This window comes from Caretta caretta, chromosome 22 (assembly GCF_965140235.1).
Source record: "Caretta caretta isolate rCarCar2 chromosome 22, rCarCar1.hap1, whole genome shotgun sequence".
Classification (NCBI taxonomy): Eukaryota; Metazoa; Chordata; order Testudines; family Cheloniidae; genus Caretta; species Caretta caretta.
Genome location: NC_134227.1, coordinates 18798793 through 18815998, shown reverse-complemented (window position 1 = coordinate 18815998; position 17206 = coordinate 18798793). Strand labels below are relative to the sequence as shown.

At 48.7% G+C, this 17206-nt stretch overlaps 1 protein-coding gene across 1 annotated transcript; it reads right to left on the bottom strand.

The window, feature by feature from the left end:
• Window positions 1-1981: 1981 nt before the first annotated feature.
• PTS (6-pyruvoyltetrahydropterin synthase) lies at window positions 1982-12643 on the bottom strand. Its single transcript, XM_048827540.2, has 6 exons — window positions 12417-12643; window positions 10000-10079; window positions 6490-6512; window positions 5166-5222; window positions 2519-2589; window positions 1982-2291 (listed from the first exon to the last, which is right to left on the bottom strand). Exons 1-6 carry the CDS (start codon window positions 12500-12502, stop codon window positions 2150-2152), a joined length of 459 nt encoding a protein of 152 aa, XP_048683497.1. The 5' UTR covers window positions 12503-12643; the 3' UTR covers window positions 1982-2149.
• Between the last annotated feature and the right edge of the window lie 4563 nt (window positions 12644-17206).

The window sequence follows — 17206 nt, the reverse complement described above, 5'->3', positions numbered from 1 at the left end:
GGTGCTCAAAACCCCAACTGTTCCCTACACCCAGCTGCCAAATCCTCCAACTTTCCCCTACCTTTTGTGCACGAATGGCCCCCACCATGTATCTGAGCCCATCACAAGCTTCCACCTCCTCCTAGGCAGCTCTGCACTAGCCAAAAACGGCACACTGAAAAGGCACAGACAGCCTACAATTGAATTTGATATTTAAAATAAATAAATTATATGTTCATATCTAATTTGATAAAAATCTTATTTAAAAAGTCATTTACCTGACTCTGCTGCAGAATTCACCAGCAGACTGCTACAGATAGCTGGCCCTCCGGTACCGGTGTGCTTGGTATGGTATAAATGCCAGACAAAAGGCAGCAGGCCCTGATTTCCAAACTCATTAGTCAAGTGTCTCAGCATTGGTCTTATTCCCACTGCTCTCTGTATCACCACGGAGTGAGTTGTTCATCACTTGGTGTTGTGTAACTGGTGCATTTGCGTTGAGTTCCAGCAACAGGGAAAGGGATCCCTCTCTATACACATGGGGCCTGATACATCTCTGTGCTGATGCAGGGACAGAAGGGAGGTAGTTTGAACCTCCACATTTCAGGGATTGCTGCAGACTAGTGCAGCCCAGGGTAGCCCTACCTTGTGCCTCTGCTGAAATAGGCCCCATGAGGCTTTGTAAAGGTGCACAATTGCTCGGGTGCAGGTCCACCCTGACACGTGCCTGCCATCCATATGGTGCATTTTAGCACATGCCTTACTTTGGAGGCTATTGCAGAGCATAAAAGTCCATTGTATCAGAGATAACCCTGGGGTGAGGTGGGAGCTTACACCTGCCCTGTCACCCCTTTGTCCCTAGCTGAGGGCAACAATGAATTGGGCCCATGGTCTGCGACACAGCTTGGACCAGGGCTCCTATATGGACCAGAGCCACTGCTTAAAACACAGGCACATGGCAAAGCTTGAGTAGAAGCTGAACCATTTGGCCCACGGGATTTCTGTGGAGACTGATCTAGTAAATGCAGGGGGCTAGGGCACTGATTAGTGTGTCTGTATGTGTGAGAAAAGCAGCAAAAAAACAGCAGAGAACTGGGAGAGAGGCACAAAAAGCCAAAGAGACAGCCATAGAAGCACTGGTAGCTTGACCCTGAGACAAAGAGAGAGAGAACTTTTAGGCTAAGTGCTGGCTGGAAAGGGGCTTGGAACTGTGAGCAAAGAAACTGCCTCCTGCTGTTTGATTCCTGCTGTGTTCAGGGAAACTGCATTTTATGTACCTTCATTGTAAATAAACAGCCCTGCACCAAATACCCAACTCTACCATCAATTTCTCCATCTAGCAGAAACAACTCGCTAGACCCTGAATTTCGGCTAACTATTCGGGTCAAAATGGGTAACAGCGTTTTCCTTTCCCCTCCAGCTCTGCCTCCTCGCTTCACCATAGAGCAGCATGCAGCAGGCCTGCAGGCTGGCATTGGCTAGCAAAACTTTATCAGCAGCACAATTATACAAACAAAAGCATTCTCTGACCTTGTGGTTTATAGCAGCCAGTTTTCATGAAACCCCAAGTTGTCTTAGATCAAAGTGTTACTGAGAACCAGCCTATGGCATAGGAGAAACAAAGCAAAAAACAGTTACGCTCACCACTACCGCCAGTCCCTTATCTTACGGAGAAAACAAAGAATCCAGCCACAGGGAAGAGTGGGCCTGCAGCACAAAAAGGGGAGAAAGTCTTTTCTCAGTCTCCACTTCTTCATCAAAAAAATACCCCATGGCCATTAAAAACCCATAATCAAATCCCAGCGGGACAGGTACATGTTTAGCTTGTACATTTCCTCGAGAGAGAGAGAGAGAGCTGCACAGCCTTACTCAACACGGGCAGAAGACTCCAAGGATTTCACATCACCTGGGTGGTTTTGGTTTGCAGAACAGGACTGTTTTGATTAAAACCAAACAAGAGGTCAGCAAATTCTGAGACCCCCAAATTAAATAGAAAACCTCATTAGCTTGCCACAATAATTGTCTTTAATTACCTAAAAATGACCTTATGTTAAAAAAATAAACACTACAAAATCACTGTCTACATGTCACAGATACACCATGGTGTATACTCCATTGATATACTGGTTCGATTAATTCCTCAGAAGGCTGTGATCAGCTGAGTTGAATTTCATTTCTCAGGAGTCGTCTCTTCCCCCTTGTACACAACGATGTTCTGGTCCGTTTCATACACTTTGACTTTATAAAGAGTCCTTGCAGGCAGGCGCTTCTGGAGGTTTTCCCAGATGTACACTGCCACATTCTCAGTTGTACTGCAGGGGAAACAGGGCTGAAGTTAGACATGAAGCAGTCAAGGCACACACGCATATAATGATGGATGATAGAGAGAGAGGATGGGGAGGTAGTCGATCAACTTAAATTAAATGACACCTGGAGAATTAAGGAACTCTGAACTGGTGCTAGACAATATACATGACACCCATTATTATCCATAAAACAACACAGGCTGGACCCTGGCACCAATTCTAGTTCTACCCACCTGACAACATCAGCAAAGTAAGCCACGTCTTTATCCAGGTTCTTGTGGTCAAGTGGCTCCATGATGGCTTCCTGAGGGCAGAGAGGAAGGACATGAGGGGGGAACAACAGTAACAAAATATGTGGAAATGGAAGAGGTGCTTAATGACTTCTTTGTTTCGGTTTTCACCAAGAAGGCTGGTGGTGATTAGACATCTAACCTAGTGCAGGCCAGTGAAAATGAGGCAGGATCAGAGGCTAAAATAGGAAAAGAACAAGTTAAAAAATTACTTAGACAAGTTAGATGTTTTCAAGTCACCAAGGCCTGATGAAATGCATCCTAGAAAACTCAAGGAGCTGACTGAGGAGAGATCTGAACCATTAGTGATTATCTTTGAGAAGTTATGGAAGACAGGAGAGATTCCAAAAGACTGGAAAAGGGCAAATATAGTGCCCATCTATAAAAAGGGAAATAAGGACAACCCAGGGAATTACTGACCAGTAAGCTTAACTTCTGTACCCGGAAAGATAATGGAGCAAATAATTAAGCAATCAATTTGCAAACATCTATACGATAATAATAATCTAGAACAGTCATAATGGATTTGTTAAGAACAAATCATGTCAAACCAACCTGATAGCTTTCTTTGAGAGGGTAACAAGCCTTGTGGATGGGAGGAAGCAGTAGACATGGTATATCTTGACTTTAGTAAGGCTTGGGAGGGGGGTGGGGGGGGGAAGAAAACCTGGATTTGTGCTGGAAATGGCCCAACTTGATTATCATACACATTGTAAGGAGAGTGATCACTTTAGATAAGCTATTACCAGCAGGAGAGTGGGGTGGGGGGAGAGAAAACCTTTTGTAGTGGTAAACACCCATTTTTTCATGCTTTGTGTGTATAAAAAGATCTTTTGTACTTTCCACAGTATGCATCCGATGAAGTGAGCTGTAGCTCACGAAAGCTTATGCTCAAATAAATTGTTTAGTCTCTAAGGTGCCACAAGTACTCCTTTTCTTTTTGCGAATACAGACTAACACAGCTGTTACTCTGAAACCAGCTTTTGATACTGTCTCGCATGACCTTCTCATAAACAACCTCGGAAAATGCAAGCTAGATGGAGTTACTATAAGGTGGGTGCATAACTGGCTGGAAAACTGTTCCCAGAGAGTAGTTATTAGTGGTTCACAGTCATGCTGGAAGGGTATAACAAGTGGGGTCCCGCAGGGATCAGCTCTGGGTCGAGTTCTGTTCAATATCTTCATCAGTGATTTAGATAATGGCATAGAGAGTCCACTTATAAAGTTTGCGGACGATACCAAGCTGGGATGGATTGCAAGTGCTTTGGAGGATAGGATTAAAATTCAAAATGATCTGGACAAACTGGAGAAAGGGTCTGAAGTAAACAGGACAATTGAAATTCAATCTGAAATTCAATAAGGACAAATGCAAAGTACTCCACTTAAGAAGGAACAATCTTGCACACATGCAAAATGAGAAATGACTGCCTAGGAAGGAGTACGGCGGAAAGGGATCTGGGGGTCATAGTGGACTACAAGCTAAATATGAGTCAACAGTGTAACACTGTTGCAAAAAAAGCGAACATCATTCTGGGATGTATTAGCAGGAGCGTTGTAAGCAAGACACGAGAAGTAATTCTTCCACTCTACTCTGCTCTGATTAGGCCTCAGCTGGAGTATTGTGTCCAGTTCTGGGCGCCACATTTCAGGAAAGATGTGGACAAATTGGAGAAAGCCCAGAGGAGAGCAACAAAAATGATGAAAAGTCTAGAAAACATGACGTATGAGGGAAGATTGAAAAAATTGGGTTTGTTTAGTCTGGAAAAGTGAAGACTGAGGGGGGACATGATAACAGTTTTCAAGTACATAAAAGGTTGTTACAAGGAGGAGGGAGAAAAATTGTTCTTCTTAACCTCTGAGGATAGGACAAGAAGGAATGGGCTTAAATTGCAGGAAAGGAGGTTTAGGTTGGACATTAGGAAAAACTTCTTAACTGTCAAGGTAGTTAAGCACTGGAATAAATTGCCCAGGGAGGTTGTGGAATCTCCCTCATTGGAGATTTTTAAGAGCAGATTGAACAAACACCTGTCAGGGATGGTCTAGATAAGACTTAGTCCTGCCTTGAGTTCAGGGGACTGGACTAGATAACCTCTCGAGGTCCCTTCCAGTCCTATGAGTCTATGACACTGGTAGCTACATCAATAGGGCATGTCAAGGGGGCACAATGAATGGCAGATTCTAACCATCCTGCTGGGACTTAGGAAGGGTCCTTCTGTGTCTGTGGAGCAATTCCAGACACACACACTGGGAACTGAAATGTCACTGAGGCCAATGGTGGCCTTTTCCTGAGAGTCCTAGGTACCCAGAGTTAGTAGGAAGGTACCAGGGAAGCACTATTAGAGGGAGACAGCAACACATTGTGCAGCTGATGAGAGGAAGTCCAAGACCTTGCACATCACAGGCCAGTGTGGGGGCCAGCAGGGGACATTACACTGCAACAGGGCACTGCGCTGAAGCATTTTTAGCTCATAAACCACTCCCTAATTCTCCACTCCTAACAGTATCTACTCCCCACTTCCCCATGCCCTCACTAGCCCATTGTGCCATTGATGATTTCCATGTGAGAGCTCCAGGAACAAAGTTTTATTACCTGCATATATTCTTTCAGGTCTGTCAGGTTTATAACCATTCCTGAGGTAGGATCAATCTACAGGGCAAAGAGCGAAAGGAGATTAGGAGCACATCTACTAACCCTCACTACCCAATTGTGTTACCAATCCCACCAAAAGCTTTAGATGGCAAAAACCCAGACCACCTGGTGTCTGCAGTTTCCAAAATGGGCACTCAGGAATCCTGACCCATGAGAAAAATATCTCTCTTTGCCATCAGACACTCTCTGAGCCTCAGCCCTACTTATGTAATACCATGAAAAACACGCCTTAATAGCTATATATGGAGTTATCAACAACTCTCAAGAGACCAGTGAAGTTCATAATGCCGACACCAAGAAGAAAACTCCCCAGCACACATAGTTACTAAGCAGTGCTTGGGCAGAGCCCATCAGCCACACAGAGAAGCAGCCCAGTAGGCAGAAACAAGGATTTAATCAGTTGTTTCACCAACCTGACACACCACTGCTAGCTAGTAAGGGTCAGGCACAAGCCATGAGCACCAGTGGGGCCTAACCACAGTGCATAGGTAATCTGGCTTCCTCCTGAATTAACTGCTGTTCTGTAGGTTGATGGCCACAGTTCCCCTGTCTAGGACTGTCTAGCAGGAACCTCTGGCTGCCAGAAGCTGGGACTGGATGACCGGGGACGGACCACTCAAAATTGCCCTTTTCCTTTCATTCCCTCTGAAGCATCTGGCATTGGCCACTGTCAGAGGACAAGATACTGGGTGAGATGGATCATTCGTCTGACCCAGTATGGCTGTTCTCATGTTAACTCCGAAAATCAGCAACCACAAATTAAAAGCAATTGTTCTGTGACCCAGATCTCTCTGGAACAAGTTGGCTGAGAGCTAAGTGCAGGACTGTGGCCTCCCACCATTTTGCAGGGGACAGAGTTTAGCCCCGCTTTCGGTCAGGATGGAGGCCATCCAAGTCTGAGAGTGGAAGCTAAGGCTGAGATCCTGCAATGAGCTCTGTGTGGGTTGACCCCCGAAGCCACATGAAGCTCATTGCAAGACTGGCGCTGAAATGTGGCCTCCTGCATGTCCTTGGGAGAGGCAGGATGAGAAGGAGAGCTGCCTTCACTGGACCCATCGCTCACACACACGTGATTACAGAAAATCTTCCTTTTTATAGTTGATGGAATACAGGGTTTTCAAGCAATGCAGGATTTTTAGCAATTCTACAAAGGAAAACACCTAGAGGGTTTGGGTTTTTTTAATGATTTGCAGCATTTGCACACGGAAACCACACTCTGATACCTCCAAGAGGGAAAAAGGAAGGAAATAATGATTGCACTTACCTCTCCACGCACAGTCACTACAACTAGAGGAAGAAAAACACCAAGTCATAAGTGTGATCCAATGTACACGAGAACAAATCATGTTAGCAGCAGATCAGAGAGCGCACACAGCATTAATCAGCCCCAGGAGGTGGGTTAATAACATCAGAAGCATTACTGTTTAAAACAATATCCTCTGTATAAAGAACGGTAACTGACCATACAATAATGGTGGTTTTCCAATATGGACACAAGATTGGATTCTTTAGGTCAGGAGTTTCCACTGGGACTGTGCCTGCATCCCGCACTGGAGGATATAAAGGGTGGGACAGGCTCAACTGTTCCACAGCAAAGTCCTACCAAAATAGGCATCTGATCTGGAAGCCTCTATTAAGGAATGGCATCTTGTAAATGTGAGGATTGTAGCCACCCAACAAATGTCAGATACAGGGACACTTGTCAAACAAGCAGCAGAGCCTGCACTGGCAATCTGAAAGACAGAGGTGGTAGAGGGAACAGGGAACACTACCAGAGGACCTATCAGCTCTGCTAATACTCTACAGTGATGTCCCAAGACGGAGAGAACACTTGGGGAGAAAACATGCATTAGATATGGCAATTTCCTGCAGTATCCTTGAAACACTGGATCAAATTAAGTTTAAGTATCTTTGGAGTCCATTGTATTAAATGCAAATGTTCTGAATGACTGTGGGCCGGGCTTGTACATAACTTTCATATGGAGTGGGGGGGGGATCTGATGTGAACCCTGGGAAATGTATGAACTTCAAAGGACTATATTGAACTATGTGCCTGACAAGAACAGACTTTTGGGACAGGGTTAAATGGGTGAATGCAAATTTCCCATTTCTGGTTATGCAAAACCCCAGCCTTTTGAAGTTACGCCTGAGGAGAGGACCATTGTCTGCTGATTATCTGTTCCCAGAATCTCAAGGTCAAAGGCCCAGGCTGTATAAAGGAAAGACTGAGCTACTGAGAGTGTGCTCGTTCTGAGCTAAGGCTCATATGAACTTTTAACCACAGAAAAACCTCACTTTGGGGTTTTAAGGACTGATTCCTACCAGAGCCCTTGTGGGAGCCAGGGTGATCTCTGGTTAGCTTTTTAGCATGCATGCAGGTTCTTTTGTTGTTTTTAATCTGTTTTCGCTGTAATGCTTTTACTTTAAGATTAAATGTGCTTGCTTAGAAGGAGCTGTGTGGTGACTTGTCACTGCTGGCTATTACAGTTGTTCATAACCTCTGGAGTGGAAGGAAAGCACAAACTGGCCTGCTGGCAGCGAACTGTGCAGCCTTGGGAAAAAAACCCAGTCAAGAGGAAGAGAGATACGAGTCCCTATCTGAGAGAGCTGATGGCTGAGGAGCTCGGAGTCTGCAGTGGGTGCCCTTGCTGGACTCCAGAAGGGGAACACAGGTACAGTTGCTCTGAGTTGAGACAGGGCCCTTCAGGAATTTTGCCACTGCAGCGTAGGAAAATTTAATATGGTCCTGGACAGGAGGTTGAGGAGCAGATATTGCTTCTAGATGGACCCTTATGGAGCTGACGGAAAGTCCAGATTGTTTCAGGGCTAGCAAATAATTCAATATTGCAGAGACTGTGGACATTGAGGGAGACAGATGCCCAAATCGAAAACCTTCTCCATTTAGCTTTAGGGCATTAAACTAATAACAAAAGAGGGTGAAAAGGGGGAAGAAACGAGTACTCATTTAGCACAAAACTGAGATGTTGAGAAGAAACGAAAGGACCTGAAGAGAAGAAATTCTTTAATTGCCTATATCCCAATGCATTGGAAGCCTGGGTAACCAATGAGGAAATGGAATTTGCTCATTTATGGGCATTAATTTGATCTGGTTGGTATTACTGAAACCTGGGGGGATGAAAAGGAGCATACCTCCTCCAAGGGAGAAGCCACTCTGTCAGGTGTGCCCCATCTCTATATAGGACAGTTCAGTACCAGGGACACTTCTCTAACCCAGTATACCAGTGACTCAAAGCTGGTGGCTTGGATGTCACCACCATAATCTTTCCAGGAGAGGTCACTCTGGTATTGGGCCCACCAATAAGTCACTCGGCACCATGTATGGTTTAGGTGCCAGGATAGTTAGTGCCAAGTACTGGGTACACGAAAGGTAATCTGCACCAAGATGGAAAGTACCAGGGCATATGATCACAGAGGCACTCAGTGCTGAGGCTCCAGGTACCAAAGCATTCAGTGTGGTGCTGAAGGATCAGTACTGAGGGCAGCGTAGTTGTTGATTTAGAGGGCACTGCATGAACTGACTCAGGGCACATGAAAGGGCCTTCTTAGGCCTATGGCCCTTGGACGAATGACGAGTCATGTGGCCGATGACAGTTTGCTAGGTCTCAGGGACAGCAAACTGTGTCTGGGCTTGTCTTTGGAGCACTGCTCCTTTCTGCCCATCAGATGTCAATGCAGATGAAGTAATGGACAAGTGGGGCGTCTGAGTGGATGCATCCTGGGAGCTCAGAGTGGGATTATAGGTCTAACGGAGAGAGACTGACCTGATGGCTGAGCCCTGACTGCAGCTCTCCTCTGCATGTCCATGGAGACTTGCATCGATCTCTCATAAGGAACAGCTTCAGATGCACCTCCCTTGCTCTCTGAGTGCACTCAGAGAAAGAACGACAGACAGAACATCGCTCCAGGACATGTCCTCCTCCCAGAGAGAGCAGGCACCAGGATTGTCCATCATTAATGGCCTTAATGCTGGTGCTTTGGCTTCCGCTGTAATGCCAGTTCTCTGTGGGGCAGTTGGGCAGTGGGGGGGGTCTAAGTTAACTAAAACATTATATATTTGCCCATTGGGCATATAAAAGAAAAAATTACACTAATTACACTAACTTTATTATCTAATTATTATATGCAAGGCTAAGGAAAATCACACAGTACACAGAGTAAGCAGACATTGCAGAGGTACTGCCTCACTGTCAAGGGCAGTCAGAAGAAACTGAGGGACACCTGGGCCGCTCTGTCCTTTATGCCCTCAGATAGGAGGTGTCAGGGCACCTAGGGGGCAGGCATGGCCCTGACAGAAACATCTGACCAAAAGGATCCAGTCTTGCATTCATGGGGCCCATGCACACTAAGAATGGAATCCATGTGGACAATCTCTTGAAGAAGGTTTGTATTTTTTTTGGAAAAAATTTGTTTGCCAAGTGGAAACCGCCATTAAGATTTACTATCATCTTGAGTATAAGCAGATTTGGTTTATTTAGTAGCATTTTAAAATAAGATTTACTCTTTATTTAATGGCCTAAAAGTCAGATTTGTGGTTTGGACCGTTTCCTGTTGATGATCACTCTTATTTCTCTTTGCAGCCTCTGTCATCAAAAAAATAAATGGGCCAGATTCTGCTCTCAGTTACATAAGTGTTCACAGTAGCATGGCTAAGAGCAGATCCTGTCCAAATGTCTCTCTCATACAACCATGTGAACTAATTCTCTCCGAGGCTGGATGAATAAGTATTAGCACTCAGGCCAATCAGCCCCCTCACCTTTATAGTTGTGTCCATGTCCATTTGGATTGTTGCATTTCCCAAAGAGTTTCAGGTTTTCTTCATCACTCAGTGACTTACTGTAAAAAAATTAAAAATTGCATTTGAGGGCCAATTACAAACACTTAGGTTTTCATTTCAACTGGGACTGGTTTTTAGCTCCCCACGATCTTCTTAATGGATACAGCAAAAGAAACATCTCATTCACAGACTCTGCCTACTCAGATTCTGCACCCACTGTCTGAGTTAGTCCAGGCCCTGTGTATGAAAGATTTGCTCTCCACTCACCTTTTAGTTTGTAGTCTCATTTTTCATTGGCCAAGACAGCACTCTTAGCCTATCCTTGTCTATAACACACCCTGAAAAGGGGGTGGTGAATCCTTAAACATTTTATGTAATTTGTTTTTTAAAAGTTCATAAATTACTGTGTGTACTAGTAATCTAATGTAAAAATAATGTACTCTAGTCACTTTCTCTTTTTCAAACAGATGGATTAGACTGGAGAGGTACTATTAATTTTTTTTTATTCTATTATAATGAACATTCATCCAGGTATTGTATTTCTCACTGACTCTGTACAGCATTACTGGCTAAAGAAATGGCATTGGAGAGTTGAAGGAGCCCAGTCAGGAGATTTGAGGTCTATTAGTTTGGATGCTGCTGATAGTTTCATTGTAGCCTCCTGACTTCTCAGTACTGTGTACTGTTGCCAAGTATCCACTCCTACTGTGAAAAGTGTATCAATTAGAGTTTGAAACACCACATGACTTCCAGCTGTTTATAAAAGGGATCAGATGCCTAGCAGAACCACCTAGTTTCTGAATACAAACATTGCAGGCTGTAGTTTCCAGGATCACGGAGATATTTAAGAGACCAGTGGGACCATCGCTAAGTTTACAGTCATCCCTTCTGACTTTCACATTGTACCAACAAGTCTCCCAGAGGATGCGAAGTCTAGGGATGGACAGGTGGTGATCAGTGTAGGCCAGGCAGAAGGACATATCTGAAACATGTGACTCACATCTTGCTTGAAAACAGAAGACACCACTTACCATCAAGTCCCCTTTGCTTCAGGAAAAGCAGGAGATGAAGCATCTTAGATAATGGCTGGGGAAATAAGTGATTTGACCTTAAGTGTGTAAAGTACAATCTATCAAAGTCCATAGCTGCCCACTGAACAAAGAAGTTAGATTTTTGGTCACAGGGACAGAGGTTGAAAACTGCCTTTGCTACTGCTATTCTCATCTACCAGCCATGAAAAACCTCATGCTTCTCAGAGTGAAATAGACAAGATTCTGGTCAGAATCAGGTTTGCCTGCATCAGTCTTGAAACTAACCAGAGTCTTGTCCCAATTGCACTCTGCTGTTGTTTAAAAATGTTCCTGTTTAGGAGGGCAGGCTGCGGAAAGAAAGGGGAGTCACTCCTTTTTCTCTCCCCCCACTCTCCACTCCCAGAGCCTCCATGAGCAGGAGAATTTTCTGTGCTCTGACCAGCTTCACTGCTGCCATTCCCAAGATATTGAATGGTACTGAATCTGAACTGACTTGCATCAGCTTCACTTTTGCTGGTGGAGGGGTGGTGTGGTGAGCACAAGCGCATATAAAGTATTATCCAGGCAAGTGGTACGGGGGAGAAGAGAACCAAAACATGAGGTGAGAAAGCTGCACTCAAGATAGCAAGGGGGAAGGAGAGGCAGGAGGAAGCCCCCAAAAGGGGGCAGAAGAAATGTGCAGGATGATGAGAGAGGGAGTGAGGAAAACAGATGGATTACAGTATTTTCCTTCTCTTCGCCTATCTTTTGTCACCTCTAGCAATAACAATGACCAGACTGTAAGCTCTTTGGGGCAGGGACTGGACTGTTTTACTAGGTGTATGTACTGTGTCTGGCACAACAGGGCCCCAATCTTTGAGGCCTCTAGGTGCTACTGTAATAAAAATAAAAACACATGGGGCTGTTGAAAAGGGATCGACCCCACCTTCCCAGCAGCCGGGAGAGCGAGGCGTAGTGAGCTGCAGCCTGGGGTCCATTTTCTCTGTCTCCCTCTTGTAGGCTGTGAGCTCTTAGACAGGGGGACCGTCTGGACCCTGGGTCCGGTACATCGCTGGGCTGCTGGGCACGTTGCCCAGGCGGAGAGCAACTGGCTCTCCTGTCCAAATGGGACAGGAACTGAGGAGCCCCAAGTAAGAACCAGGGACAGCTCCCCCATGATGACAAACGCCTCCCGTCCCAACGCACGGGGGATCTCTGACCGGGGCACTGGCCCCCGAGTCCATGGCGGGAGCGGGGTCTCCCCTTGCCTCTCCCCTCAGCCCGTTGTTCCAGCCGTCCTCGCTGGGAGCTTGGCAATGACTGAACCCCCCCCCGGCCAAGCGCGATGGGGGTGGGGGCCCGGCCGCCGATCGCAGGGCCCCTCACCTGTGCAGCCGGTGGCAGGCGCTGAAGCTGAGGCAGCGGGAGACCCGCGCGGTGCGGCCCGGGGGCCTGGCGGGGGGCGGCGGCATCGCAGCGGCGGGACTGGGGAGCGGGGGACCGGCCAGCTCGGCGCCTGCGCGGGGAGGGCGGACGGGGCCCACATCCGGGCATCCCGGGGCACCCTCCTCCTTCCGCCGCGGGCCTGGTCGTGTCCCTGCGCCACAGGGGAGGTGGGAGCTCCGGCCCTGCTCCTCGGGGGCCCCTCCGCCTCGAACCCCGCCCTTCCGCTCCTCGGGGACCCCCCCGCCTCGAAAACCCCCCGCTCCTCGGGGCCCCCCGCCCCGAACCCCGCCCCCCGCTCCTCGAAAACCCCCCGCCTCGAACCCCGCCCTCCGCTCCTCGGGGACCCCCCCGCCTCGAACCCCGCCCCCCGCTCCTCGAAAACCCCCCGCCTCGAACCCCGCCCCCCGCTCCTCGGGGACCCCCCCGCCTCGAAAGCCCCCCGCCTCGAACCCCGCCCTTCGCTCCTCGGGGACCCCCCCCGCCCGAACCCCACCCTCCGCTCCTCAGGGACCCCCCCGCCTCGAACCCCGCTCCTCGCGGGCCCCCCTGCCCCGAACCCCGCCCCCCGCTCCTCGAAAACCCCCCGCCTCGAACCCAGTCCTCCGCTCCTCGGGGACCCCCCCGCCTCGTACCCCGCCCCCCGCTCCTCGGGGACCTCCACCGCCTCGAACCCCCCCGCCTCGAACCCCGCCCTCTGCTCCTCGGGCCCCCCCCGCCTCGAACCCCGCCCCCCGCTCCTCGGGGACCCCCCCCCGCCTCGAACCCCGCCCTCTGCTCCTCGGGCCCCCCCGCCTCGAACCCCGCCCTCCGCTCCTCGGGGACCCCCCCGCCTCGAACCCCGCCCCCCGCTCCTCGAAAACCCCCCGCCTCGAACCCCGCCCTTCGCTCCTCGGGGGCCCCCCCGCCCCGCCCCCCGCTCCTCGGGGACCCCCACCGCCTCGAACCCCCCCGCCTCGAACCCCACCCTCTGCTCCTCGGGCCCCCCCCGCCTCGAACCCCGCCCCCCGCTCCTCGGGGACCCCCACCGCCTCAAACCCCCCCGCCTCGAACCCCGCCCCTCGCTCCTCGGGGAGGGCCTCGAACCCCGCCCTCCGCTCCTCGGGGGGCCCCCCCGCCTCGAACCCTGCCCTCCGCTCCTCGGACACCGCTGCTCCTTCTGCACCCTGGGGACCCCCCTCCAGGCCTGCCCCCTCTTTAGCCCCAGCCTCATCACATGAGACACCCCCTTTGCCTCCCTCCTGTACTTAAGTGACCCTGTCCTCACCCCAGGGACTCCCATCCCTACCCCTGTCTCCTGCCCCTCGGGGATCCCCCTCCCCACCCCATTACCTATGCCTCAGTGCTCCCTGTCTCCCGTCCCAGTGCCCCAGGGCATGAGTTCCTGCCACACACCAGGCCTTGAGAGAGACTTGTCACCTTCAAACATGGATTAAAAGAAACCTTTATGTCCTCTACCTTCCCCACTCCCCTGCCTCGGCCAACCCCTATCCCCACCCCCCCCCCCGCCAATATCTGGGTGGGTCTTTCCCATCATAGGGTCCTATTTGTAAAGGTTTCTCTTCCCCCTTGGTCCTGTGTGAAAGACCCACACAAATAACCAGGCCTGCCGACGTGGGGGGCAAAGAGGGCAATTGCCCAGAGGCCTGGGCAATTTAAAAGGGCCCAGGGCTCCCAGACACCACTGCTGCGCCCTGACGGACCACAGGGCTCCTTGGCACAGGCGGTCAGTCCCGGAAGTGACGGATTTGTCACTTCTGCCCCAGGCCCTGCACCCTCCTAGGGACGGCCCTGGGGCCCAGAATTGCTGTCAGCGGGCCTGCAAACAACGGGAGAAACTGATGCTACCTGCAGCATGGGCACATGCACAAAGTAACACACTGAAAACAGAGGGGAATGTATTTTTCCTCTGATCTCTCTGAGTTACAGGAGCCTGAGGCGGGACCTGTAATAACAGCAAGCCAAAATGTTCAAACAAAACATGATTTTCAGGTTTTCCAGCAGGGCTGTTATCCAGTGTGCACCCGTACACCCATACCTTTCTAAAGCTACTACGGTCGCATCTCAGAGTTACGGACACCTCGGCAACAGAGGTTGTTTGTAACTCTGAAATTTTCATAACTCTGAATAAAACGTTATGGTTCTTTCAAAAGTTTACAGCTGAACGTTGACTTAATACAGCTTGAAACCGTACTATGCAGAAGAAAAATGCTGCTTCTAACCATCTTAATTTAAATGAAACAAGCACAGAAACAGTTTACTTACCTTGTCAAATCCTTTTTAAAACTTTTCTTTTTTTTTTTTTTTTAGTAGTTTACATGTAACACGGTTCTGTACTGTGTTTGCTTTTTGTTTTTTGTTTGTTTTTGTCTCTGCTGCTGCCTGATTGCATACTTCCAGTTCCACATAAGGTGTGTGGTTGGCTGGTCAATTTGTAACTCTGGTGTTTGCAACTCTGAGGTCCTACTGTATCTTGTTCTCCAGAATCTCACTTTAAAAAAGAAGAAGAAGAAGAAGAAGAAAGCGAACTCCCTTGCTGTTACGGTTACAAAAAAGAAGTGAAAAGAATGAGGAGTACTTGTGGTACCTTAGAGATGAACAAATTTATTTGGGCATAAATTTGTTTGTCTCTAAGGTGCCACAAGTACTCCCCGTTCTTTTTGCTGATACAGATTAACACGGCTACCACTCTGAAAAAAAAAGTGAGTATTTTCAAGCCTTGCCAAGAGGGAGCCAAGTGGCATACATAATTAATTTTAAATCTCTCTCCATTGTGAAGTCTCACTTTGGCAGCTCCAATGGGCACTGCGTAGGAAAATACAAATGTTTTCCCCCAAATGTGCCCCCTGCTGTTGTCACTAATCCCAGAGCTTCCAGGATCATCCCCTCCCCAACTCCACTCCCTGATGCTCTGTCTCATGCCCCTCCCCTCCCCCGAGGTGCAAAGTGATGTTGCAACACAAACTTGATCATGGAAGAAGATAGGACCTGTAAGACACAGAGTATGGTGGCCACTGGAGAAGAGGACTCTTGGATGCACTCAAGCATGGGTTAAAAAAAAAAAGACATCCAACATACACCCTTGTCAATTGTTCATTTCATGTTTGCAGCATGCCCTAAGGGGGAAGCAACAATAGAAGAACTAACACTATCTGCACCCCTCAGTCTTCTGGGGAGGGACTGGGAAGAACTATTATTTATTATTTGTGTTATGGTAGCACCTAGGAGCCCCAGTTGTGGTCCAGAATCCCATTGTGTTAAACACAGAACAAAAAGATGCCCCCTGCCTCAAAGAACATAAGAATATAAGAGTTCCAGACTAAGACCATGGTCCACCTTGCCCAGCATCCTCTCTCTGACAGTGGCCCATTCAGAGGAGAGTGCATAGAACAAGGCAGTTATGGAGTCCACTTGTGGCTTCTGGTCAAAGGTTTGTGTAGACAAGCCCGCACAGAGTGCAGGCACTTTCATTCCTCCCACCCTCTGGGCTTTGTTATGGTTTTCATCCCAGTGTGCACTGTTAAAGCCCCTTTTGTGTGGAGAAATACTTTGACCAGGAGACTTCTTTATGCATTTTTCCTATTAGCAATTACAGCTACGGTTAGGGATGATAGCCATTCTGGAGTCGAGATGTCAGGGAAAAGGATTACACCTCCATGCCAGCTCCTTATCCCATGCCCTTGACGCAGCTCATGATAATGGAGTGGTGGCTGTTCACACAGTGAATGTCTTGTCAGCGTGTCATATCAATACCTGCACAGCCTCCTTTGGGTTCACACCAGGAACTAGACCTTTCCATTTGCAGCCTCTCTGAAGTTCCAGATGGGCCTAAAGCATCCATCTGTCATGCCAAATGCACTGTCAGTGCATTTACATGTGCCACAGCCCATTGCTGGGTTAGATCCAAGCAGAAATGTGCCTCATTACAGTTAACCCGGCTGCTGGCCCAGCAGTGCAATTGATTGGTTCCCCTCTCTGTCCCATTACCTTGGTTCTCTGGCTCCCACAAACACATTGCCCTGTGGGTTGTCCACATGATGGGCTGCTGGTATTTATTTAATGGGTGGCCCCAGAACCTTTCTGTTCAGTTCTGCTTTTCCTCTTCCCACAGACTTCCTGACTTCAGTAATGCAGACCTCGACTCCAGCTCTGAAGCCGACATCCCCTGTGAGAATTGCTGCTTTCTTCAGGATAGATATGTTTAGTGCCTCCCACAGACTGGCCTGGTAACTAGCTCTCTATGTTGTATGGCTTAGACGTTCAATGCAAACTGCAAAAGAGATCTGTCTTCTCAGCCATTGACTGGTGATTGGTAGCTGGGAGGGGAATGCCGCGCTGGCTCTACCTGGCATTCGCTAAGATGTTTGGCTGGGGTGGGGTAGTGAGCTGCACACAGCTTTGCAGAATGGACATGCTAGTGATGGAGCTGGATGCTTCTGAGTTCATCCTTACCTTTGTTACTTACAGGACAGGAGACGTTTGTGGGCCCGTTACTCTGCAGCTAATGTGGCTGGAGACAAAACGGCATTGCCATGACTTTTGACTTCCCCAGTCAACGATGCTGGACTGTATAGAGCTCTCTCAAATCCAAGCCAATCCCAGCAGTGTGAGGCCCCGGCCCAAGGCTGAGAGAGCCCCTCACTCCTCTCCCCTACAGCATTGGCAGCTCCACATCAGGAGTGTCCCAGACTAGGTCTCTGAATCAGCATTCCCCCCCCCCCAAAGCCAATTCA